General features: G+C 53.1%; 2 protein-coding genes across 4 annotated transcripts in view; both read right to left on the bottom strand.

Moving 5' to 3' along the window:
• Positions 1 to 3,031: 3,031 nt before the first annotated feature.
• On the bottom strand, positions 3,032 to 9,990 carry LOC102064466 (carbonic anhydrase 15-like). 2 transcript variants are annotated; one of them, XM_074554360.1, is made up of 8 exons: positions 9,650 to 9,990; positions 8,041 to 8,076; positions 5,959 to 6,083; positions 5,594 to 5,754; positions 4,847 to 4,939; positions 4,498 to 4,564; positions 4,121 to 4,287; positions 3,032 to 3,478 (listed from the first exon to the last, which is right to left on the bottom strand). In XM_074554360.1, exons 2-8 carry the CDS (start codon positions 8,043 to 8,045, stop codon positions 3,266 to 3,268), a joined length of 831 nt encoding a protein of 276 aa, XP_074410461.1. In that variant the 5' UTR covers positions 8,046 to 8,076; positions 9,650 to 9,990; the 3' UTR covers positions 3,032 to 3,265. The 2 variants fall into 2 exon arrangements, with proteins under 2 accessions (XP_074410461.1, XP_074410460.1); XM_074554359.1 differs by having other exon boundaries at positions 5,959 to 6,129; positions 9,650 to 9,988.
• Positions 9,991 to 13,451: 3,461 nt separating this feature from the next.
• Positions 13,452 to 26,575, bottom strand: part of DGCR2 (DiGeorge syndrome critical region gene 2) — a 45,626-nt gene continuing 32,502 nt past the window's right edge. For both annotated transcript variants that reach the window (XM_074554607.1, XM_005488882.4), the window contains exons 6-10: positions 26,248 to 26,424; positions 24,697 to 24,900; positions 19,824 to 19,976; positions 19,145 to 19,381; positions 13,452 to 18,361 (exon numbers count right to left, since the gene is read on the bottom strand). In XM_074554607.1, the coding sequence (XP_074410708.1) occupies positions 18,120 to 18,361; positions 19,145 to 19,381; positions 19,824 to 19,976; positions 24,697 to 24,900; positions 26,248 to 26,424 (1,013 nt within the window). In that variant the 3' untranslated portion in view covers positions 13,452 to 18,119. The remainder of the gene's footprint in view (positions 18,362 to 19,144; positions 19,382 to 19,823; positions 19,977 to 24,696; positions 24,901 to 26,247; positions 26,425 to 26,575) is intronic.

Genomic DNA, 26,575 nt, shown 5'->3' with positions numbered 1-26,575 from the left:
AGCAAAACCTTGTTTTCTCTCATATTCAAGATAAACAGGTGCTAATCCCCAGTCAGGTGTGCTGATAAAGATTTGATTGCAGGGCTGGTGCTCCCTCTCTGGAGAAACATGGTCATTGAATTGCAGACCTTCTTCTGACTCCCTGGGTGGGACTTTTTAGTTTAATGTTAGTAAATTTTATGTAGGGAATGGTGACAACAAGGTGGTGGCAGTGGTGGCTGAGGGGTGTGATGGGGTGGCTGCCAGGGTCCACGCCAGGCCCTCGGGGGTAGGCTCACCCAGTTAGGGAGGACTTTTAGCCGGATTTGCCTTTTCCCCTGTCCACAGCCAGGGTGGGCAGAGCAGACAGCGGGATGGAGAGTGGAGGAGAACACTGGGTGCACCCTGGGGCTGGACCCTGCATCCTGCAGATGTGGTGTGCAGGGACACGGCTGGAGCTGGCAGTGTCAGTATGATCTTAGATAACTTTTCCATCCCTAAGGGTTCTGGGTTCCTACCCCAGGCAGTGACACCCTCACCACCAGCTCCCCACCCTGTGCACATGCTACCAGCCCCACACCAGAGCCACAGCCCTTTCCCCTTCCTCTGCAGCCACTGCAGGGACAAACCACCAGGTTTAAACATTTCTGCCATGTTTTGGGCGCTTTTGGCCGGACCCCCCAGCTGGCTGTGGGCAGGGGTCTGATGCACATCACAGCCCCCCAGCTGAGCCAGGCACCCTCCCAGGCAGCTGTTTTGACCACAGCCCCGCAGGCTGGAAACAGCCCTTGCTAAAATTACAGCCCGCCAAAAGCAGGAGCCCGCCAAAAGCAAGAGCCCGCTGGGGCAAACATCAGCTGGGAGCCAGGAATAGCCCCGGCCCCGCACGCTCCGCTGCCCTGGCACAAACTGCCCTGCACGTGGCACCCGGGCACCGCCGCCGGGCCGTGCCAGGGCAGGGCAAGGGCGGGAAAAGCTGGGGCTTGGCCCCAACTCAGCTATGGCTCATGGAGGGGGCATTGCCGTGTTCCTTCCCTGGCAGCCTGGCATTCCCAGCACAGGCACAGCACCCCCCAGATTTCGAGTCCCAGCAGGGCTGCCCAGGGTGTGCTGAGCCTTTGGGGTGGTTTTGGTGTCCAGCTGTACAGAGAATCTCTGCTGCCAGACCCTGCCTGGTGCCACTACTGTCCTCTGCTGGGGATGCCACAGCCAGCAAGGACAGGTCCCCCAGGTGATGACTCCAGGTCCCCCAGGTAATGGGGACCCTGTGGAGTCCCTGCTCCCAGAGACACTGCCCAACATTTTGGTCACCCATGCCTTTGGAGCCACAGCCTGTGCCCTCCATGGTCCCCCATGCCTGGGTGCCCCTCACACCCTGGCCTGGCACTGGCTTGGACTGGGGGGCTGCAGCCGCTTGGGGCTCACCACAGCCGACTGGGCCCCCATTTCTCACCAGCTGGGGCTGGGCCCACCCTGGGCTGGACCTGGGCACATCCACAGGGCAGCTGCCCTGTGGCCTTTGGGGACAAGGGGCTGGAGCTGGGCAGTGCAGCTGGGAATGGTGGGACACGGGTGGACATGAGGGAACAGGCAGAATAGAGGACATGGGAACATAGAGGGGCAGGGAACACATGGGGGGCATGGTCGGACATGGGAGGAAGAGAGGGCACAGCAGAGAGGGTGGTAGGGCAGAGGGAGCAGTAGAACACTGAGGCCAGGGACATGATGACACAGGGCACAATGGTATCCAGATGTGGGGGACAGGGGCAAGAAGCCATGGATGCCAGTGGCACGGGGACACAGGGGCTGGCGGCATGGAGACACAAGGAATGGTTGTATGAAGACACAAGGGACAGCAGCAGGAGAACATGGGGTACAGGGACATGAGGACATGGGGGACAAGAACATATGGAACAGGGCAGAGGGGAAAAGTGAATGAGGACATGAAAGGATATGGGCCCAGGAGTCAGGGGACAGAGGCCAAAGGACACAAAGGAAAGGGCCCCAAGGACATGAGGAACAGGGACAGGAGGACACAGGCGGCGATGGCATGACACAGGGACACAGGCACACGGACACTTGATGGCAGAGACAGGGATACAAGAACAAGGGACACAGGGACACGAGGCACAGGCACACGGGGCTCAGGTGGCAGTGTCGGAGATGGGGACAGAAGCACACGGGGCACGGGTGGCAGTGACAGGGATGGGGACAGAAGCACACGGGGCACGGGTGGCGGGGTCGGGGCCGTGCAGAGGGCGCCCCCTGGCGGCCGCCAAGCCGTGCGGGCCCCTCTCCTTGCGCGTGCCCGCGGCGCCCCCGCGTGTCCGGCGTGTCCCCGTGTCCCGCGGCTCCAGCCCTCAGCTCCGGGGGATCACAGAGCCACATGCCCCCCGCGTGGGCATCAGGGATCTGGAACGGGGCCCCTCTGCCCAGGGAGAGGCTCTTGCATGGAGGGCCTGCCCCAGGAGCCTCACGTGGGAGATTCTCGGGAATACTCGGGACCCACGGGTGGGGCGGCCACCGCTGGGGCTGGGGCTGGAGTCCGGCACTGGCAGCGGTTCCATCCAGAAATTATGAAAAACCTCAGTCTGCCCCCTCTTCTCCCGGATAACGGCCTGTGCTCTTCGCCCATAATTCAGGGGAGGATGGGAACATGCCTGGAGCTCCAGCACATTAATTATGAACCACCCCGCTCATGCAGTTAATCCTGCCAGCACAAAATGAGCTCCGTGGAAAGATCCCTGTGTCCTGCACAAGGGCACTGCAGGTGCTGTGTTCCTAGTGACACCCTCACCCTTCCAACAGGCAGCCCCAGCCCTAGGGAGGGTGACAGGGCAGCAAATGCAGCACAGGGACTGCATGCGGGGCCTGCTTCCGGAGCCAGGGCGGGGATTTGGCTTTTCCTGCCTGCCTGCACCAGCACGCAGGGGATATCCCTGAATGCCACCCAGACAGCTCCCCCAGCTCCTCCCCACTGACCCCACAGTGCCATGCCGAGCCCCAGCTGGTGAAGGGACAGAGCCAGCAAAAAGGAGGCAGCAACCCACTGACAGGACCTTGGCTTTATTCCAGTCAATAGAACATCTCCCTCCCAGCAGCTCCCCCTGCCCATCTACAGGGGCAGCCCAGGGCAGCTCCAGGCTTGCTGAGATTCACCTCTGCAGAGATTCAGCTTCACGAAATCCTCACCCAGCCAAGGTTTCAAGGTGCTTTTTTTCCCTCGTTTCCCATTTCCCACGAACAAGACGCATCGCCTCCATCTCCTCTGCAGCGGGGCCAGACCCTACGGGGCTGCTGAGAAGAGGCTGAGCAGGGCCAGGGGCAGCAGGGGTGACAGGAGCTGGTCCCCATGCAGGGAGCCCCCGCTGGCTGCGGCCCCCCGGGAGGCAAAGATCCTGCGGCTGCGGAGTGGCTGCGGCGGGCGGAAGTTGTTGATCATTTTCAGGAGTGTGGATCCCTCGAGTGGGAAGTGCAGGGTGCTGACGAACGCCTTCAGCTGTGCAGGAGAGAGGGAGGGTGGGCAGCTGCATTGCCAGGCACCCCAGGGCCCTGCCCACTGTCAGCCCACCTCTGACTGCCCCACCGCCAATGGCACAGGACCCAGGGCATGGCCCCACACCAGTGCGTGTCCTCCCACCACCCCCAGTGCTCTGCTGCAGCCAGACCCATAGGTAAGCACAGAGGCAGGTCCTTACAAGGATCAGATCTTGAGTTTTCAAGGAGCTAATTGTGTTTTGGTGCCGACAGTGGGCACTTAGAGAGTGGCTGGCCCATGACTCTCTCAAGAAAATACATCTACTAAAATGCTTGAGCAGCAGAGGAAAACTCCTTCCTTCCATGCATCCATCCATCTCCTTGGAGCCTCTACTGAGCTTCAATGGATTCACTCCCATTTCTCTTTCTGAATGCCAAGGCTGGGCAGGAGTGCAGTATGGATGGCATTTCTCCCCACTGGCAGGTGGCCACATCTCCATTACTTAACCTTCATAAAATTAATTAATTGCCAAGTTGCCAGGAGCATTATTATAGAGATGACTTTCCCCGTGCTCTTGCTCTAGGGTCGGGAAGGACAAGGAGAGAGGTCACCCTGGGCACCCAGCCTGTGGGTGCTGGCACGTGGGGCCCTGCATGGCAGTACCTGCTCCCGGCCGATCTCCACCGGCTCCTCGAACACGGTCCAGAGCACGGCCTCGCTGCAGTCGGGGGTGGTCAGCGAGCCCTGGTAGCGGTAGTAGCCCGAGAGGCGGGCGGCAGGCGGCAGCAGCGTGCTCAGGCGGAACGTGGAGGCCAAATCCACGGAGTCCCCTGTGGGGCAGCACAGGGACACTCAGCCTGTCCCTGCCAGGGATGTGGTGGGGACGGCAGGGCCGCCCCCATCAATTTCCCCTCAGAAGATGAACCCAGATGAGCTCAGAGAATGGCAGGGTCCCCCATCCAACCCACTGGGGTGCATCCCTGCCCTCCCACTGCAGGGTCTCCCCTTTGCTGCCCTGCCCTGATGAGGAGGTGACTCACCTGCATGGGAGACATTCCTCAGCCCTGCCACGATGGTGTTGTAGTTGGTGTTAGTGGTTTCAGAGACCTGTGTCCGGGGAGAGTAAGTGGTTGAAGTCAGGCAGAGCCCGAGCAGGGCAGAGCTGGGTCATCCTGTCCTGCCAAGCAGCCACAGGCAGAGGCAGCCTCCCCTGCTGCAGGGCAGTGGGGAAGGTTCCCAGGCAGGTTCCCTTGCAGCCAGTGGGTTCCCCAGCCTCTCCTGGCCTTGACCCAGCCTTCCTGCCCCTTCCCACTCCTCCAGGACACCCATACAATGCTCACCCAGCTGCACCACCAGCACCCAGTTTCTAGGGGGCCCCTGCAGACCCACCTGGAAGAAGAAGCCGAGGACAGCCAGCCCATTGGGATGCCCCTTGGCCTCTGCCAGTGTCTGGTACTTGGCATTCATGTGGACAATGTGCATCTGAGGAGAGCACAGAGGAGTCAGGTGTGCACAGCTGCCCCCAGCCAACACCCTGGCAGCAGGACGTTCTGCTATGGATCCTTCCAGCCAGCTTGGCCAGACTCTGAGCCAGCCTCTCCCTTCTGGTCCTATTGGCACTTCTGTGGGGTGGGTCCTTGAAGGATCAAAGCACCCCAGTGAAGCAAGAATCCTTTGAAGGGAGTGCAAAAGGGGGCCAGCAGTCCCGGGGTGCTCGCCAGAGACAGAACATAAATTCTGCTTTCCTCTGGCAGATAATGAATATTTTAGAGGCGCAGAGCCTCTTTCATCCAGAAGGATCCCAATGTGCTTAGCACAGCAGGCTCCTGCTTGCTCTCACTTGCATTCACTAGCTCAGTGTGTGACCCCAGCAGGGCACAGAGCCCCCCAAACCCCACTGAGTGCCTTGGATGAAGCAGCTTGGCCCATGCATGGTAAAGAAACACCTCGAGTCTCACTTCAGCTGCTTTTTCATCAGCCAGGTGCCTGTGCAGGAGCACTGTTGATGCCACCAATGCAGAGTCACAGAGTCCCTTCACCTGCTGCACAACAGCCTTGGGGTGCCCCAGCACCTCCCCTTCCCACCTCCCCAAGGGCTTGGGCAGCCCAGAACGTGCTGGGGGGTTTTTCTCGTACCTCCATGGGGAGCTGGCGCCCATCGAGGGTGTGCTCGGAGCCGTTCCCAGCCGGGCTGCCCCAGTGGAAGTGGAGCTGGAGCGCGCGGAACCGCCCGGGGAGGCCGCCCCCGCTGACAGCGATGTGCTCCGAGGCCGACTCGCCCGCCAGGCTCAGCATCACTGCAAGGGCAGTAGGACAGGCTCAGGGGAGGCTCGGGGTGGGGAACAGCCCTGGAACTGCTCCTTCCCCCCAGCTTCGTCCCAGCACTAACATTCACCTGCGTGGGATCTTGCAGTACCCCGGAGTGGTGCCAGAGCCAGGCCCCCGTCAGGATGGTGCCTGGGGAACTGGGGCAGGGGAAGGTGCCCAGCCTCAGCACGCACCTGTGTGCCCGTTGTTGGTCAGCCTCCACTTGCCAGGGGGAGCCTGGTCGTAGCCCTCGAAGAGGATGTCCCCGAGGCCACCATCCCGCTGCAGCCGGCGCCTGTCGATGTTCACAGGGGACTGCCTGTTGCCACCACATGTGGCCTTCAGCTCCTTCCAGTGGCTGGGCCCTGCAGAGGGGGAGCAGGGGCACCACGGGCAGCCACCAAACCACCACTGCCCCAGAAGGGGACACAAGCCCACGGGTGGCTCTGTCCCCAACCAGCTCTGCTGTCCCTGCCATCCTGGCCTTGCATCCCATGGGAACTGCTCTCCTGCCCGGCTAAGTTTCCTTCCTATTGATGAGCAGGGGCTTATTGCAGCCTCATCCATAATTCAGCAGGATTTCCTCGAGGGGCTGGGGCCTATATTTAGCCTGGCAGCAGCGTCCACATTGACGCTGGTGAAGGGCAGGCTTTTCTCGCTGCCCCTTCTGCCTGTTGTGACACGTTCAACCTACTCACACTGGTTCTGTCCAGCTGTGACAGGTGACAATGCAACCTGGCCACACAACTCGTCCTGGGGCAAATCCTACACATGTTCCAGAGTGACCACACGATGCCCATCAGCAGCTCCTGGGGTGAGGGGGTCACCTTGGCAGGAGCTGGGTGAGGACACAGCAGTGCTGGCAGCTGACTGCACCCACTGCAAACCCACAGTGCTGCCTGGGGGCTCTGAGCAGGGTCCCCATGGCTGCCACCACTGCCAGACCACACAACCAACCCCTATATGTGACTGGCCCCCATTGCCCCATCATCACCTCTTCTTGTAACCCTTGTGGCAGCCCACAGCTGTAGGATGCAGCCAGCCATCCACCCTGCTGTTCACTGCTCCATGTGGCTGCCATGGCACCCACTCTCCTGGTGCAGCCCAGGACTGAGGTGTCAGCCCTGGGCACTGCCAGTATCTGTACTCAGTCCCAGCTGGGGAGCAGGAGCTCCCTCAGTGTCTCCAGCCCTGTCCTCCCACGGCATCTCCATTCCCAGGGGAGCTCAGCGCATCCAGCAGGCACTGCTGGCTCTTCTCACACACACATCATGGCTTTGCCTACAGCCAGGGTTTGGGGAACTGTTCCCCAAGCAGTGCCCCATAGCTCAGCTCTGACATTCACTTCCTCTTGGGCAGACAAAACCACAGACACTGGTGGGCTGTATCCCACCTCCTGCCCCCTGGGCTCAGCCCTTACCCTTTATGTTCTCCACTCGTTACTCCAGGCAACTTTTTGCCTGGCAGCCCTGGGAGCTGCAGCCTGGCCGTGCCACCATCCCAGCGGGTTCCTGGCACGGTGTAACTGGGCAGCCCCACAGGTTCCCAGGTGCCTTCAGTGAGGGGGGACATTCCCCATGGCTCTGCTGCAGGCACACAGCCGGCTCCACGTGGCTCCAGCCGCTTCCCACCGGCCCCTCTGCCCTGCCAAAACCTGCCCAGCAGCGTTGAACCGGGTGGAGCCCAGCAATCCAGGCTCAGCAGCCACCGGGCATGGAAACCCAAGAGCTATAAAACAGCTGGGCCGTAACAGCTGATTAAATGCTTGATGATCTTTAATTAACCTTTTACAAGCTATTTGTAATTTGTATTTATGTGTTTTGAGACAAAGTGCCCCCAGCCATGCTTCCGTCCCCATCCAGGCAGGGCTGCTCAAAGGGAGCTGTCCCTCCTCAGGCGGGCCCCTGGACCCTCAGGCCTCAATGCTGCCTACACTGCGTGGGGATTCTAATAGAGTCCTTTAAAGCCTGGACTTAATTTGTTTCAGGTGGAAGGGGGAAAGCTGGTGCTGTCCCAGGATCACCTGGACCTGGCTGAGGTGAGGGCTGGGGCTGACTTGCTCCAAGGAGCTCAGGTGTTTGTCAAGTCCCAACAGCAACATCCCCGAAAGTGAAGCTCCTCTAACCATTCCCATGGGGGGATTTACCCTTTTCCATGCCTCACTGCCCCTGGGCCTTGCTGATGCTGCCCAGGGCGCTCTCAGCTGGGCACTGTGGGGGGACACAAGGGTCTGAGCCCTGCCCAGCCCCAACACAGCCACACTTGGCTCCACTCACCGCATCGGGGGTCCTGTGAGTCATAACACCACTGCCCTGCAGGAGAAAGGAGAGCTCAGGGCAGGTGATGGAGACAGGCACCCTTTCCCAAACCCACCTATGGCCATGCCCAACCCCCCGACAATGAGGACATCCCCCAGTGCAGCCCGGGGTCCCGCCAACACTTGTGTTCATCACGGTTATTTTTGGCGCTTGTGTTTTCACACCCTCCCTGCCTCCCCCACACGCTTCACAGGGAAACCTCCCTCAGTATCGCTGCTCCAAGGCAGCCAAACCTCCTGCTCACTGTGCTCCTTCCCCAGCTCTCGAGGAGCCATCCCCCCTTCTCCATCCTGGGCAACCAAGGCTCACCCCACAGCAGGGGCGAGCGGGAGCCGAGGGGAGCAGCCTCAGCCAGGTCTGGTGTCCCTCTTGCCGTGCCCGGTGTCCCTTTCCCCTGTGCCCCTTTCCCTTGTGCCCGGTGTCCCTTTCCCCTGTGCCCGGTGTCCCGCGGCTCCCGGGGGGCTGGCAGCAGCAGCAGGGTCGTGGGCCGGCCCGAGCCCACGCCGTGGGGATGGTGGCCGGCCCCGTCACTCAGGGCCACCCCAGCCAGAGCTGCCGAGCTCCCAGCAGCGCTCGGGTGGCGCTGGGTACCGCGGGCTCCATGGCAAGGGCTGGCGCAGCAGGTGCGGGGACACCGAGGGGATGCCGAGCAAGCCCCGCTCCTGCTCTGCTGGCTGCACACCCGCCCAGGGCCATCAGCTCTGCAGAGCAGGCCATCATCTCCCCGCTCTGCGCCTGGCAGGAGGCGCAGAGGAGCCGGTGCAGCCCGGGCCCAGCCCACGGGACACGGGAAGGGTCCCCGCTGGTGGCCGAGGGCGATGCCAGCGGGCCGGCTGCCGGCGAGCCGAGCCACAGCCGCTCGGAGCAGCAGGACAAAGACAGCCCTGCCAGCCCTGCCGGCCTCCACCTGTGCTGCTCAAGGCCCCAGCCTGCGGCACTGCATCCACAGTCTCACTGGAGTGGTACAGGAGACGCCAGCCCCCGAGGAGAGCTGCGAGTGGGACAGAGCAGGCAGGACTCTGACGGTTCCCAGAGCAGGGATCTTGGGGTCCAGGGGCAAGAAGAATTCCTGGGAAATCCTCAGACCTGCACGCAGCAGCCCTCGAGCATCCTCCGGCATGAGCCAAGGCAGCGCTGGGCGCCCCAGCCTGGCCTGGCTGCACCAGGTGAGCACCCAGAGCCCGGCCCGGGACGGCAGCGCCCGTTCGCTCCGAGGTTTCGTCCTCATCGGTGCCTCCCGGTGGTGCAGGTCTGTGGGGCGGATGGGCTGAAGCCCAAGACCCCACTGTCCCAAGGGGGCCCTGGCCCCACCACCTCGAGCCCCCCCGAGGCCGGCAGCACTCAGGGCCGTCCAGCAGCGGGAGGGGCCGGTGGGAGAGCAGGAGAGGGTCCTGGGTCAGACTGGGTCCCCCAGCCCCTATTGCCGACCCCTCAGCCCGCATCACCCCTCGACACGTGGGAAGGGAATGGAAAAAGCGGCGCCCCCCAAGCCCGCGCCCCCCAAGCCCCCCAGCCCCGCGCCCCCGTCCTCTCCGCCCGCGGGACCCCCGCCCCGGGCGCAGCTCACCTCCCGCGGCCGCTCGCACGACGAGGGGCAGTGTCAGGAAAGTTATGCCGAGCCCGGTGGGGCCCATGGCGGCGCGGGGCAGCGGGGAGACCCCCGCACCTCCCCGTCCCGTCCCGTCCCTCCGCAGCGCGCCCGGTGCCGGGCTGGGGCGGGCGGCAGCGCTGGCAGCGCCCGCAGCCCGGGAGATGCTCGGCTCCAGCCTGGGCTCTGCTCTTACATATTCATCACCCGGGCTGAGTTTTTAACTCCTCGGCTGCTAGGAGGGAGCGGGGAGAGCCCGGCCCCCGGCCAGCCCCCCGCGCCCGCCGGGTCCCCGTGACAGGGACAGCGACAGGGACAGGGACAGGCGGGGAGCGGGGGCTGCCGGAGCCCACGGGTGCGGCGCTCCCCGCCCCGCTCCCCATCCCCAAAGCTGGAGGGCGGCAGCATCCCCGCCGTGCCCCAGCCCGCCCCCGCACAGTGTGGGGGACTGCAGATGGACTGCAGGGGCCTGCCAGGAGGCAGACCGGGCTGGGGACGGCAGCTTTGGCCCGTCCCCTCCCCATTCCTTGCAGACACAGGCTGTGGGACATATCCTCCCCCCGGCTTTGGGAACTCCCCAGCCAGCAGCGGGTCCTGCATCTCCCATGTCTGAGCGTGGTGCTTCCCACCTGATGAGGGGCAGGCGGTGCCATGGGGACCCACAGACCAAACCCAACTCCTGCCTGCAAGCACAGGCCCCTCTCTGGACAAAGCCCAGCGAACACCTCCTGGAAGCCCCATCCTCGGGGCCCAGGCAGCCGGGACAGCCACGCTATAGGTGACCCTCATCCCTGCAGTCACCAAGGTGCTGCACAGTGCTGGGGCAGGTTCAGCCCTTTCCTCTCCAGCAGGCCCAAGGCTGCAGTGGCTCACACTCCCACAGCCATGGGGCAGTGCTGGGGCACAAGCCTTGCACACCCATCCGAGCAGCACCGCAGCACAGTGCAGGCATCCCGTGCTGGTGGAGGCAGCTGTTCAGCTCCTCAGCACAGAATAAGCATATGCCATCCCATTGCACCTGTCCAGGCAGGTCCCACAGGAGCCAGGATCTCAGCAGGTAGGCAGGTAGGTAGGAAGGGGGTGAGAACACAGGAGCACGGTGTTATCACATTCTCCTTAAATATCCGTGCCATGCTCACGCAGCAGAGGAAAGGAGGCCAAGGGGCCCAGCCCGCAGCTCCCCTCGCTGGCCCTGGCCGGGAGCACTGGCGAGTCCCTGCCAGGATGAACAAACCCGGCAGCAGCTCCTGGCCAGCGGGAGGCAGCCCCTGCTGCCGGCTTGGCCAGGGATGGGCTCTGGCTCAGCAGAGCTGCTCGGCTGCCAATGCTACAACGAACGGGCTCATCTTCAGCAGGGATTCTTTGGGGCACCTTCTTCCCCCCAGGCAGCACCAGCCTGAGCCACGTTTGGATCCCGGAGCAGGGCACAGAGGAGGGTGGCAGCACAGGTGTCCCCTGGGCTGGGCTGGATCTGTGCCGTGGCTGACACTTGGCCCCTGCTCCAGGGATGAGGTAGTGTGCAGAGGGCTGCGGTCATCCTTCCGGAGAGCCGCAAGGGGCGGGCAGGTGCGGCAGAGGGTCGCACCAGCTCCCGGGCTGCTGCCGATTGTTGCCGGGAAAGCGAGGAGCTGCTCCGACACTCATGGAATCAGCACCTCCCTTGGAAACATGAGGCCACCAAGCGATCCCTCTTCCTGCACGCCCACAGCAGGACAGCGCGCATTGCCAGGAGTGGGGGAGAAGCCCGAGACTCCTGGGGTCCGAAGATGAGACTCATTGCCCCATGGACACTTTTTTAGGTTTCCAGGTTTCTCTAGTGGTGTTTTTTAGCAAGAGGAGCAAGAGCAGGGTGTGGAGCTCTGCATAGCCCCCACAAGCAGCGGGAGCAGAGTGAGGAAGCAGTGGGATCTACAAGGCATGTGGAAAGGCAGTGGCAGCACCACAGCCATACCCTGCTGCCACCCATCCCCAGTGCACTGCTCCCTAGAGTGCATGGCTGGCTGCTGGCACTCGTGCCAGGCAGGAGCAACCTCCAGTTTCTACAGGAACCAGATCAAGCCTTGAAGCTGACGGCCTTGCTGATGTGGTGGTGGTGAGCTCACAGCTGATCCTGCAGTTTTGTGCCATCCTCATAGGGCAACACCATGTCCATGTCCATCAGCCTGCTGCCACCAAGCCAGGAGGTGGTGAGGTCCCTGCAGACACACAGAGCACCAAGGGCAAGAGACATGATAAGGGGAAAAATACCACTGAAAGATAAAAATAGTTACTTAAGCTGCAACCATCGATTGGTCATAGGCATGATGCCACCCTGGTGGGAACCCCCAACATGTGCACCATCAGCATGCCCTGTGCCAGCACAAAGCAGAGGTGCCAGCAGCTCCTGGAGGTGAATCCTTCACTGCCACCCGGGAGCCTGGCCGGGGATCTGGGCAGAGAGAGACAGTGACAAGACCAAGACTTGAGCCTCCAGAGCATGGTTCACATCACACAGGGAAGGGTGCACGAAGAGAGGCAAAGTTCACAGGCAATAAATACTCTGATCTTTGATCCCCATAATAAGCTGGTGCTAGCCCAGGAAGAAAGCCGGGAGCGGGGCAGGGAGCGCAGCAGGGCCCGGCCCTCGGGGCACACAAAGGAGGCACTGTGGCCGCAGATGCGCTCTGGCCACACGCCGCTGCACAGCCCCTTCATTCATGCCACGCTCCCGCCGCCGCCGGGGTCAGCGACACCTCCCCCCCGGGCCTGGCACGCCCGGGTCAGGGCCAGCTCCGGCCCCGGCGGCTCTGACACGGCCCTGGCGCGCTCCCAGGGGCTGAGCGCCCCGGACACGCCGTGCCCAGCACAGCTGCTCAGCACTCGCTCAGAAAAACGCATTTTAAGCTGCTAAGAGTTTACAGCAGGAGGCTGCCCAGCAATGCCCTGCCACAGCAGCCAGGGGCCTCTGGACACGCGTGTCCCGGGTCAGGGCGGGAGCCCGAGAGCCCTGGCTGCGCTTCGGACAATCCCCACGGGAGCTGCCCTGTCCCCAGGCAAGGGCAGGTTGTATCTGCACGGGATCTCCCAGCAGCAGCAGAGCCCCACGGATTCCAGGCCAGACTGAGCCCTCCAAGAGGAGCCCCTCATGCTGCAGCTACTGCAGAGAGACGCGGGTGCTCCCGAGCAGCAGCGGGGCATGGGCTGCGCCCATCGGGCCCAGCTGAGCCAGCACCGCCCGGCTGGAGCCGCCGTGGAGCTCTCTGGAGCCGGTCAGGGCCATGGAGCTCTCTGGAGGTGTCAGGGCCGTGGAGCTCTCTGGAGCCGGTCAGGGCCATGGAGCTCTCTGGAGCTGCGCTGGCCATGGAGCGGCTGCGGTGGCAGCTGCCCTCTGCAGGCACCGGGACAGGAGCGGGGCCCGGCCTGGCCCCACAGCAAACACTGCGAGCCCGGCGGCTCGAGCTAAAACAGCGAGCTGAGAATCTGCACCAGCCTCTCCATTCTGCAGAACCCTCCACCCCTGCACTCAGCAGCTTCCCGTGGGGCTGGGGAGAGCAGCACGAATGCACTGCACTTCATTTTCTTGGGTATACACTCAAGACCTTCCTAAAATTACACTAATACAGGTGAATCCCACTGGAACCTGTACACACAGGAACTCTGGCAGACTACCTGCTCAAAGTTAAATGCATTTATTGATCTTTTTGCAAGATCACAGCTCAGAAGAGTGATTTAACAAAACCCTCCTTCACAACGCTGGGCAACCACATCGACGCAGGAATCAGGAGACATTGGAACACAGCACTTCTCTTACAGAACACAATTTATTTGGCATTTGGATGAAATGTTTCTCACAGCATCTTGAAAAAAAAGAGATTAGTGCCAACCCCAAAGAAGTTAAAAACAAAAACCAGTGTCACAGGGACTCAATTATTATAGTATCAAATTTAAATTCTACATGGTATTTCACAGAATATCAAAATCTTTTATACACTGCCACAGTTAAGTCCAGTCACAAACCAACTACACAGGAGAAGCCTGCAAGTGCAGCGCTGGCTAAAATGATTTTCCAGAGGAAGGTACAAAGCAGTGTCTCATTCTCTCACAGCCTCCCAGGCACCCTCAGCCCAACACACAGGGACGGTGCAGCCCAGCCACCTCTGCTGGCAGCAACCCTGACCCACGCAACACTCGAGGGGCACATCCTAGAAAATTAAAGCTATGTGGTACCGTAGCAGGTAGGCAATGCTGACTGTTATTGGGGGGAAGCACATCTTCATCACTGAAAGCATCTATTCCAAGGAAACACCTACTTCACTTGGGACTGGGGAACATGAGAAGCAAACATGAACTTTGATTCACCTCCTCTACACTCAACTGCTCTAATTTTATGGTCCAGCTCCCAACTTGCAAGGGAAACTTAAAAGAAATTTCTGCATATTACATGTTCCTTAGCTAGGGATAAAAAAGACGTTCCAGCAACTGAAAAAAAAGAGGTGCACATTATGGATTGTACGAGGCAACATTAAAACATCAGTGTTTTGCCACTGAGAAGTCACATCAGAAAGATAAAAACATCTTTAAGTACCAGGTTCAAATTCATTTAACTTGAGATGGGAAAAGAATGGTAATAATTACTGGTCACAAAAAAACATTTTCTTCCCCCAAGTACTGAAACAGGCCATCACCCCATGGCACCTGTGGAGGCAGAGCACCCACCAACTGCGAGATTCAGCCTTCAGAAAAAAATGTCCACCTACTTCATATTTCATCTAGATCAGTGTCCTGCTGTGCATGGCTGAAGGAACAGTCTGAGGCTCAAAGCAAACAGGACTGAACCCTGCACAGACAAGCTCCTCGCACACCTGAATGATGGTGCTGATCCTGCACAACAGAACCACCACCCTGCAACATTTCAGCTCTGAACTCTGCCAGTGCAGAGCCAGAGGCTGCTGTGGGACTGTGGATGGGCATCACTGACAAACCAGAGTGTCTGGGGCTGCTCTGGAACAGCAGAGGCCTCAATATGGCACCACAGAACGGGGAAGCTGAGGAGCAGCTTTGTCTGAGGCCACAGTGGGACAAGACCAGCCCGGCACAGAACCAAGTGCTGGGACTTGACAACAACTGCAGTCAAGGGCAGCCTGAGAAAAACACACCCTGGGCTCCCCCAGGCTGCTGGAAACCATGTGGCAATGCTGTCTCCCTGCTGGGGCTGCAGGGACATCCAGGATGCACCAGATGTTAAGAACATCCAGAGATGGCAATGGCAGTGGGGAAAAATCAATGCAGAAAGTAACTCCAAAGATCTCATCACGGAATGGCAATCAAACCAGAGAGGTTTTCCCTGGGCAAGCACCAACTCTCTGTCATCAGCCCTCGGGACAAACTGCCCACCAGTCACCTTGCCAAGGTTTGCTGAGGAGTCCACTGCTGTCAAGAAAACTCCTAACTCTTCCCCAGTTGGTCCAGCAGTCTGAGTAGTTGAGACATTTTCTGCTACAAAGGCTCTTACTCCAAGAGAAAGTACTCAATGTGAAAAAGTTACATTAAAGGAGGGGGAAATGACAATTTTATTGCCAAATTAGAAGCTCACCGAGAGGTAAATGAGTTGTACTTAGTGAGCTGCTCCATTCAAGGCAGAATTTCCCTTGTTTACATTTAAGATGAAGGATAGGGGAAAACAGAAAATAGCAGTCTCCTGCCAATATACAAGTGGGAAAGGCTCAGAAGCAATGGGGAAAATATCACACTGAGGCTTCTACAAAGAAGCCTCCATTTGGAATAGCTACAACCAGGAGCCACAATGAAGTTGCCAGTTGTAACAGAGCTTATTTGCAAATAAAATTCACCACAGAACCAAAAGTAAAATACAAAAGTATTGAACAGATTCCTGCAGTGTTAGGAGAAGTGTGAGGTAAGGTTATCTGTTCACCTCAGCCACAAAATACAGCCTCAGAGACTGAACCAAGCCAAAAGGCTTTTTGTTATTGCGCTAGGATAGTACAAAGAACAAATATTCCATCTGGCTTCAAAAGAAATTGGAAATTTTCTACTTTGCACTGCTAACAAAGTATTTTTCAGGAACAGATTGTAGTAGCATAGACTTTGCATCCTATTTAAGTGTACACTATCACAGCCTGTCCTACGAGAGAGTGTAGCCAGCTCAAGAGAAGTATTAACCCTAGAGCCTAATTTCTATCTCAGTGCTTAGCTTCACCTAGCTGGACGCAGCACAAAGGTTACTGTCTACAGTATGTATAGATATATATATATATGTGTGTGTATATATATATATATCACCACCCAGAAACACACACACGCACACACGCATTCGTACCTAGAAAACTAAAGAAAAATCAGTACATACAATGTATAAAACGTATGAATGTGCTCAAAAATGCACAAAACCCGCTTTATTTTCATACTTCAGAAATGCTCAATAATTTGTATGCATGGTTCTGACTACTGCTATCCATCCACTTCATTAGACCAGGACTTGGAACTCGGAGAGGACTCGGTCAGAGATCCCACAGGGTGGAGAACTGCTCCTCTCGTTTCGTACCACTGCTGCTGGAGCCAGGCACAGCAGAGAGCAGGATGGGGCGGTGGAACAGCTCCAGGCAGAGAGAGGCTTCCTCCCAGTGCTTCCTCCCACTCGTGTGCCAGCAGCGCTCCCAGAACTGTGATTCACGCTCCCGCTGGAGTCAGGGCTGTCTGCAGTGTCTGCAAGGCGAGACACCAGCTACGACCTCGATAACCAAACTCACACTTTTCTGTGCAAAACGAGTTGAACTGTCAAGACCAATCCCCAAGTACAGTATAAGCCTATAGGCAAGACAGGGAATAGAAAGTAGCAGCATATTCCATGGGGAAAGAGTCAGCTGCACTGGGAAACCACAACAGTGGGTTAGGATTTGTCATACAAGTATGATTTCTCATCATTACTAGAAAAATAGATCACATACACAGCCCCATGCAGTGCTTTCTTCCTGTCCCTCTAGGCTTGTACCCTTCATAAGGTAACAGGAGACCACTCACAAGAGGCATTCTTTACAAATTCCTTAAAATTCATCTCATCTGCTGACTATTACAGTAAGTCAAGGAGAAGCAGAGGCAATGGGAGTATGGGAGAAAAGGGTAAACTATTTGTACACTGAAATCCAAACTTAAATTTAAAATTGCCTGTAAAGATTATTTTATACTCATTATCAAAACCAACAGTGCTTGACTTTGGGTATCGTGAGGGATTGAATGAATCTTTGCCATCTGTAAATTAACTTAGCTTAAAGAGTTCAATACGAGGGGGAAATTTAAGTTGACATATCAGACTGAAGCAAACTGCTTTATTGATTTGAGTACACTAACCTCATTATAACCCCTTGTGGGACCTGGATAAATGGCTTGAGGGGCACAGGGGAAATCTCCAGAACAGGGTTGGCTATTTATGGGACTGAGATAAGGAAGAGGTGTCCAATTAGAATTAAACATCACCTATAGTACATGTTGATCACCATTTTTAAGTGGTATTTGTAGAACTGTAAAGAAGTGAAATGAAGGGAAGGGAACACACATGCTAAATATAGCATGCAATAAGAAAAGCAAGAACAGTGGTCTTGTATCCAGGCCAATTTTGTGCAACCACTCACTGCAAAGAAGTTAAACCAGAAAGAAAATACCCCAATCTTACTTATGGGATTAGAACAAACAGGGGCTTCACACAGTGAACTCAGGCTGCATCAAAGTTAATTGCCCCCCATCTCTTCCCTAAAATACTTCCTAACACACGTGAGGGTTCTACTAAAGGGACATCACACACCCAGTTTTCTTGGTGGGCCAGAAGTTTATCCAACAATACAACAAGTAACTGTCATTGCAAATCCCGTTTTTCTCAGCACCCATTTGTCACATATTGCGTAGACCATTCCTGCTCCAGCTCCTCTGGTGTTCTGATCAAGGCACTGTGTTTTACACAGTGTAACTCCTGATGGCATGTGTCCCACTCCACAGAACAGGCCTCCAGCCCCCTCCTCTGCAGCTCCATCTTCTCTGCTTGAACAGTGATTGTCCCCACCCTTCTTTTCCACTGTCTGTTTCCTGGGTCCAGTGGTATCCAGCCAAATCCAAGCAGCTTTTTTCTGATGTAGATTTTGATTCCTCTCAGGTTAAGAAAAAAAACCCAACAACCCAAACTACCCATACTTCTCACCTCCTTAGAAGTCAAAGGAATTCTCTGCTCTCTTTTCCATAGCCAATGGAAAACAAGAGCAGTTGTACAATCCATATTTACAGGACAAATTGATTAGTGAATGAATAACGACAGCCAAAAAACGAGAGGCACGATCCTAATCTAGAACATAAAAGCAGTGTTTGAAAAACAAAGTGGAGATTCCTTCTGAAGTTCAAGCCACGGATTAGTGTTTGTCTGTGCAAACAGTTGCTAAACTCTGAGCGGTGCTGGGGCTTCACTCCTTTATACAATGGTGTTGAGGGAACAGTGGCTGTGGCGGCTGCCTGTCACAGTTTCTGCTGGGGTGTTTTCATTCGTGGGTGTGTCAGGAGGGACAAGAAAGGTGCTGCTGTCAGCAGAGTCTTCCAGCTCCACTGGAGAAGGACCAACTGAGGGAGGAAGCGACCCCTCTGTCAGCTGTGGGGATACATCACAGTTTCCTAGTGATGGAGGACTGCTTTGCACAGCCTGAGAAAGAACTCCATCTGCAAAGCACAAAAAACCAAGCAGAATCAGAACGTGAAGTTTACCATTTCACATTCCCAAACAGATTTATGATCCATACTTCTGGGAGCTCTGAGTTTTTCCTGGTTTTGAGCTAATGCACAACAAGATGAGACTGCAAAGAGGAAAATTGTGTAACAAAAATAAAACTTTGACATATAAATAAGATGCTTGCACTAATCAGGCTCACTTATCCTGTGAAATATGCTGCTATAAAATCCCAAATTGGAATGATTTCTACAGTATGTGACTATCACAGCTGCAAAACTGAAGAGCACTGGGTGAATCATTAGACAGTGGTATTTTTGGTCAATTTTTGGGGGGTGTGGGTGGGGGAAGTAGGGAGGAGAGAAGAGGCTGGATACATTTTATCCAGAATCTCTTGTACTTGACATTTGTTCTACTTCTTAATACCAAACTCTATCAACCTATCTTCAAAAGGCCAAAAATGGTAGCATCATGTTAGAGAAAAGGTAACCAGCTAATCCATCCAAGGTTAGGCTCAAAAATAGGTAAGGTTTAAGAGGTAAACTGCTTACAGATTGGATTCCACTGCTAATTTAGGTGATTCAAAAAACCCTTGAGAAAAACCAAGCTTAATGATACATTTTAACAAAAGACTTTTCCATCACAGAAATTGCAGATTTTTTGGTAAAATGTCTTTTCCCATCACAATTGCTAAAACACATAATTACAGCTTAAAAAAATCCGTCCTCTAGCCAAAATGGAAAAGTGGGAGAAAAGAGAAATTATTGTCTGCATACCTGGAGTGGAACAAAGGATGCTGTCTGGATTGACAGAAGCCTCATAAGGAGGAGGTGGGTCATCAGGATGTTGGATATCTGGGTACTTGTAAGCAGTATAGGGTGGAGGGGGATCGTGAAAATGAAATGCTCCACCTTCCCCATCGTCTGAAAGATGCAGTGGAGTAAGGCCAGTTCCAAAACCATCGGGGCCGTAATCAAAGCCAGGCATCCTGCGGCCCAAGTTGAAATGGTGCACTATTTCAAGAGAAGGAAAAGGAGTAAGTGACTTTATCTCGTGCTGTCTTCTTCAGTTTAAGTCGGATCTCAACACTTTTTTCCACTTGTCACACCCCAGGAACTCAGGTCTCCTGAAGACCTAGAAAAGTCTACATAACCCATCCAGGCCAACTTGCTGCAATTACACAATACCCAGGCCCACCTGCTCCCAAGTCTGTTTGTCCTGCATCACATCTAAATTTGACTCTAACCTCTTCAAACTACAGACTATTGTTCACACAGAAGATATTTCAGATTTGGAGCACATACAAACAAAAATATTCTTCCATTATCCACTACAAAAGTTCAAGTTTGAAGACCCCACCAAGACACAGGCACAGCCAGGCAAGACGATGGCATTTCTCCCCTTTGCATACCCCAGTGTGTCAATAGCCAGCACAAGGAGAGAGCAGGTACTCACAGTTAGCTCCAATCAGAGACTCAATGCGCTCTCTCCGCCTCTGGCGCAGCCGGTGCACCATGAAGAGCAGCAGGGAGAGGATGAGGAAGGAGGAGATGCAGCTCACGATCAGGCGCATTCCACCGGCCATGGAGTCAAACAGGCTGTTGCCATCTGTTCATCAAACATAGAAAAACAGCTTGTTATTTTTGTTCAAGCTTCATTTCTCTTGATGTTCTTCTGTCAGTAGCGGAGAGATAAACGTAGAGTGGAGATTCATTAGCCTGGTTTAACACTTCTCCGTATTTCAAATCTATAAGAAAATCATGAATCATCAGGTGATTTATCTTTTTACTGCAATAAGATCTAAAAGTTTCTAAGAATATCTTCCTTGGGAAAAGGGACGAAACGTTGAAGGCTTTGGGCCTCGGAAAATTGGAAAAAAGGTTAGTGGCATTTTGCACATCCACTTGTTTCCCTTGCATGGCTGATCGTATTATACTAAAGAGGAAAAGGCTTGAGAACTGGCATATATATACACTACATAACTTCTGAACATCCCAACACTTCCATTTCCACTAAAAAAATCTCTGAACATTGTCACTGTCACCCAGATGTGGCCATCTAAATTCCACATGTCACCAGTACACTGGTCAGCACCACTAAGTGATTGGAACATGGTAATAATCACTCAGGAACTGAAGAGATTAAGGTGAATGGGAATTAAACCCTTTCTTAGAGTCATACCAAAAGCAAGTGGCAGAACAAGAAACAGACCCAGGAGCTCAGAACTTGGAGAGCTCTATCCCATTGTTAACCAGACCCACACAGGGAAGGCTCTTGTGAACAAATTACCACTGTACTCCCAGCACCAGGCACAAGAGGCATTCATTTCTCAAATTCAGCTAATCCCCCTCGGTTCTGCCTAAGCAGCACATGCACACAGAGGTACTCTACACAAACTAAAATGACCTGAAGATGATGTACTGTGCTCTTTGCACTAACTTCCACTGTAGAGTTCTGAATGAGAGACACACCCAGGTTAGGGGTGGGTAAGAAACAGATGAGGTGGCTCACAACGTGGTCACCTGCTGCCACAGGACACAACACTAGCAGGGATGGCCTCTCTTCCCAGTCACTACCACAGGAACCAGCCAGGGCCTGGCCACCTCTCCACACCCACTCCATAATTTTCCTTTCACTAACAGCAACTGAAGTTTTAGCAAAGATTCCTCATAAAAGAAGGCTTTTAGCTCTACAAAAATTTTAAGTATTAGTTTGCTACACATGCTAGTAACAGAAAAATCCACCTAATCTGTATCATTCCAGTCCATGGCTAACAGGCTGGCATTTATTATGTAACACCTCCTTGGCATGAAGAAATCCATTTAATAGTGCACCACGCACAAAGCTCGAACATTACACCCTCTCAGATCCGGCTGTGCAGCACAAAAGCCTGGGTGCTGTCAAACCCTTTAGCAAGTACCACTGACAGAGCTTCAACTGCTGCAGTCACACACCTCCAACCAGCACAGCCTCCTGAACAGCACAGACCTGCCCTGCTCCTCCTCCATCTCACGGCCACACCGGCTCCATCGTCCCTGCACAATACTCAGGGCTGTCAGTAACACTGGAGTGCCTTTAGTAAAACACACTCACAGGTGCAGAGGCCCAGAGAAGCTGACTTCAGTCATGGGATGGATTCTGGTGGTGCATTCCCCCTCTGCAGGCTGCACTACGATCTGAGAAATGCTCATTAGACCTTGATGAGTTGCACTCAGGCTAAGCCCTCTTGAGCTTATCAGAAACACTGTCTGTTCCCAGGAACTAACAGGTGTCTAAAGAACATCTGGCTTTTAATGAACAGCCTTGCAAACTTATTTTTCTTGCCTGAATAACAATCCACTTGGAGTGCTATTTTTGTTATTGCACCTTCAAAGAAAGTTACTGACTCAAACTGTAGCCAGGATGGAAAATTACTACAACTAGAGCCCATTCTCTTGTGACCCTATAAACAGGAGCCCAAAGTGGGATCCTTCTGACCTCTCAATTCCCAGATAAGGGGCTCATGTGTATGTCTCAAACACCAACAACCAGGTGGCTGTGGAGCCAGCCAAGGACTGTTAGTAACAACAGAGACAAGAATTGTTGTTAATAACCAAGGACTATTGGTATTAACATGGCATGAGAAGGAACAAGATTTGTCTGGAGAAGAGAAGCCAGGTGCAGATAGGGCAGCACTTTTCTGTGAGAAAGAACCACATCACAGTACAGTGCAGGAGCAAAAACGTGTGGCAGGAAGTGGGCATGGACTCTAGGGCGGGATTGAGATCACCACAGACACCTGAAGCCCACATAAATACAAAACTCATTATTTCAGAAAACTTGTTTTTACCCTCAGTAGTGCCCTGTAACTGCACCACTTCAGTCACTAGAAAAGCTTCAGCACATCAGTTCTTTCCAAGTATTTTATTTCTTCTACTACCTTTTCACAGCTGCAGGTCTGTCTTAACTAGAGCCACAAGAGAAAAATTATTTTCTACCACAACATGGAGCAGCAATAGACAGACTACCTTGGTTTCAAAATATTCCTCTGCTATTTATCTTTGGCTAAATGAGAAGCATCTTTTAAGTGAGTATAGCTAGGATTGCTCAGCTCACTCCTACCACTGAAAAATCCCCGTACTACCAAGTCCTTGAGTAATATTTGTTACCACTTGTAATCATTGCTCACCCACTCACACTGCAAGAGCTGATTACCTGCCAACCCAACAGCAGGATTTATTTCCCCCAGGTCTCTCCTTGGGTGATTAGTTTACTTACTGTTGATTAGTACACTGTTTTCTTTCATTTGCAACAGAACTTAGGGAAGATACATGAAAGAATCAGACAAAGATAAATACATGCTGATTAAAGAAAGAAATTAATTAATTTTTGTCATCTGGAATAGTCATTTATAACCACCCAGAAGGAAAACTGAAATGTTTAATTTAAAATTTTCAGTGTTTATCACTAGCTGAAGCAACTTCATGATGAAAGAAGTTGGATCACTGCTTGATAATTCCTCTCTACAAAACTAAGTTTCTAAAAAATCCACCAGAACACTTCAAGCAAGAGTATGATGAAAGAGTCTCATTTAGCATCAATACAGAAGAAGAGCTTAGGGAGGAGAAAGGATGTGGTAAAATACACTCTTCAAATCAGTATTCATGAAATAGTTAAGACCCACAGCAATAAGCAAGGATTAAAGAACATGACACGAGGTTATCCCAGGCCATCTGATCCTGTCTGCTGGATGATGCTTTGCTGACACTGTTCCTGCAGATAAAAAAAGTGAAGCCTAAGTCTTAACTCAGCTGATAAGAGTGGGAGGAAGACTCCTGCTTTTTCCCCACTCTTTCACTGCAGACCTGCCACACTAGCTGCAAACATCTGTTAAGCTTAAAGCTCAGAACAAATGTGACACAAGGAGAGACAGTAGCCTTTAATGATTAATCTCTCTAGTTAGGACCAATCAGACTGCAAATTTGGAAGCCAATAAGCACCCCTTTATTTGTAACAGATTGAAATAGAAGCCTCTGATGGAAGAGTTGACCTTCTGCATTTTCCACAGGAGTTCAGAAAAATAATTTCTTAATGCACTCAGATAAGATTAGGTTCATTTAAAATACCAATAAAACCAATATTACAGAATGGCTGAGGTGAAAGGGAACATGCTGAGATCATCTAGTCCAACCCCTGTTCAAGCAGCATCAGCTGGAGCTGGCTGTGCAGGGCAGAGTCCAACCAGGCACTGAATATCTGCACAGAAGGCAATTCCACAATCTTCTCCAGTATCTGACCGCTCTCACAGTAAACTCCAAGCAAGCTAAATTTCTTTTCTGTACAGAAAAATAACCTCCCCAAAATCTGCACCCCAAAACACTGACTGACAAACAGTTCAAAGTCAACATCATTGACTTAATCCAAAACAAAAACTGCACTGATATGCCAAATCCAATAATTAAGGTAGTAGGTCCTGATTATTACTGAAACTCTATTTAATTTTAAAAACTCTGCTTCCCACATGATCCCTGCATGAACACTTCACACACATAAATATGCTCATGACCAGAAAAAGATGCTTAATTAGTGCTCAAGAGAAAAGTGTTTTGTTTTCATGACAACTAAACATGACAAAGGAAATGTACCAGATGCTCTACTAAAAACCCACAGTATCATTCCCCTCCAAACTGAAAATAAACTACTGCTTCTCCTTTCTAAGAAGCATTAGGGATAATTCATTTTAACCAGCCACGGCCTGAAGTGTTTCCCATGATTTGAGACCCTTCCCCACGGGCTGGCTGTACTCAGTAATGTAGAGGCATGCAATGGACATGCTTTATGAAAAATCCTTTTGCTAGGATTTTTCTCCTGAGAAGCTGAGAGGCCTCAGAAATTAAGTGTAAACAATAATTATCTGTTGCTGTGGAATGCAACAGGTGCATCTTTGATTGGTCTCATGTGGTTGTTTTTAATTAATGGCCAATCACAGTCCAGCCGTCTCGGAGTCTCTGGTCAGTCACAAGATTTTATTATCATTCCATTCCTTTCCTTTCTTTGCTAGTCATCTTATGAAATCCTTTCTTCTATTCTTTTATTACAGCTTTAATATAACATTTTCTTTTTATATAATATATATCATAACATAACAAATCAGCCTTCTGAAACATGGAGTCAAGATTCTCATCTCTTCCCTCATCCTGGGACCCCTGTGAACACCTCCACATTTGGTGAGCCCCGAGTGAGGAACATGCCACAGAGGCACTGCAAGGATGTGCTGTTTCAAACAAAGCTATACCCAAAGCTGAGCACTCAGCTGATTTCTACTGACAAAGCTGTAACAGAGCGGTACCTGGGTCCAAGCAGGTGAATTTGCAGCACTCCTTGGGGTCCTTGCGGTACTGCTGGCAGCCCTGGGGCCGCTCACACAGCGCGGCCACGCACATCTCGGGCTCCCCGTTGTGACACGTGCAGCTCAAACACGGATCGTTCCCCTTGGGAGTGAAGTAGTAGCCTTCATCCACAATGTTGTCTTTGATATCAACACAGGTCTGGCCTACAACAGACAGGCACAGCAATGTCCAAGGAATCCAGCTTCATTTATTGTGTTAAGTGATTTGTAAACATAAGCAGAGCACCAGTTAAAATCCAGGCCTTCACACTGAAGAACTTTGAAAAAGGGTCTCCAGGGAGTGGGAAAGATAATCGATGGTCCCAGGGACACAGAGATGATTTTCAGCTCATTGACAAGGGGAGTTTTAGGTATTTAATGGAACTGACACACTTCCAACCATCCCCTCCAAGACAGAGGAAAGCAAGTGGTCTGAGAAGTTTAACCTCACTGCCAAAGCCTGCTGCAGCTCCCTTCCTCTTCCCTGGAATTACGAAAAGCTGTATCTTTTCTAGACCAAATCTTTAGGCCTTTTAACAGGCCAGGACTTAAAAAGGGAGCCAGGCAATAGTACTTCCACTGTGCTAGCAGCATCCTGATCCCTGCCCAGCAGGGGAAGCTTAGCTGCCTTTTGCCCACTGAGCTAAAAGCAGGTGCCAAAACCAGAGACCACAGTGCTGGGAGCTGGCAGCTGTACTGACTGTCAGGGAGGATGGCCTGGCCCCTCCAGCCTAGGCACAGTCAGCTGCTGGGGTCCAAAGGGAAGGTAAGACTGGGAGAGACCTGAGGAGCTCAATCTCTGATCAAAGCAGAGTCAGCCATGACATCCCAATGTGCTGCTCAGGGTTTTATCTAATCTGGCCATAAAAACCTCTGAGGACAGAGGCTGCACAACTTCCCTGGCAGTCAGCTGCAGCGTGTATCACCCTCAAGTTAAACAACTTTTCTCCTTGCAAAGAAGCACCATCTAGATCAGGTAACGTTTAAGATTACCTGATAATACTGCAAATATCTCTGCTGGTATCAAGGCTTTTGGAGTACAGGAATGCAGATACAGAAGATACAGAACAAAAGCCTTTTGTTTTTCCACTTTTAAGTCAGTCAGCTCCACTTGCCTTTCCCTTCTAGGTCTAATAATTAGATGGAAAGAATTTAGCAGAATTTGCTATACTCTAAAATAAGTGTTTCCTCATTTTAATGTGAAATTAATAACTTAAGAGCAATATTTACTAACAGGCATTTAAGAAAAAAAACCAAAAAACTTTTTTTGCCTAAGTTTATTTTGGGGCTGATATAGCTGCCTAATGACTTTTTAGTAGAACTCTGTACTTTGTGACAGCCATACATTACAATGCTCTTATTTATTAAAATCAAGCAGAAATGTAACTCCGCCCTTTTTTTCTTAATTCACTGGGCCAAAATTAGAAAGGGCGATGAAACAAATTTCCAGCTACTTATTATATGCATATTTAAACAAACAATACAGTTAACACTGAACTGAACCCAACTTACTCCTTTTGCAGAGGAATGAAGCTTTCTTATAGCAGCTTTCAACATACCAGCCGTGGTAACCGTCGCGCCGGAGAATGTGGGAAGAGTAATACTGGAACTGGGCACAGAAAACGTTTTCCTTTTCAGGCACACGGTTATCAAATTTAGGGACAGGGGGTAAAAACACTTCTGGAGAGCCTGGAACAAGATACATGGGCATTAGCAGCCTGTGGGTATGTAAAGCTTTGGAGAGGCTCTGTAACATGGCCCATTTCCTGCACACCAACTCCCATACAAAGAGTCCTCCAGCACCAGCTCCCATTACCAGCACTGCTCTGGGGGAGGGCAA

Source organism: Zonotrichia albicollis, chromosome 18 (genome assembly GCF_047830755.1).
Source record: "Zonotrichia albicollis isolate bZonAlb1 chromosome 18, bZonAlb1.hap1, whole genome shotgun sequence".
NCBI classification, from domain to species: Eukaryota; Metazoa; Chordata; class Aves; order Passeriformes; family Passerellidae; genus Zonotrichia; species Zonotrichia albicollis.
Note: the sequence above shows the minus strand (reverse complement) of the source record. Positions and strands in the feature narration are given on the sequence as shown.

Bases quoted from the DNA above. Each gene is read 5' to 3' on its own strand.
- LOC102064466 (XM_074554359.1), bottom strand. From the start codon at position 9,716: ATGGGCCCCACCGGGCTCGGCATAACTTTCCTGACACTGCCCCTCGTC. The intron at 8,077-9,649 runs GTGAGCTGCGCC...TTTCTCCTGCAG, and splicing joins CGTGCGAGCGGCCGCGGGAG to GGCAGTGGTGTTATGACTCA. The intron at 3,479-4,120 runs GTACTGCCATGC...TCTCCTGCACAG, and splicing joins TGGAGATCGGCCGGGAGCAG to CTGAAGGCGTTCGTCAGCAC.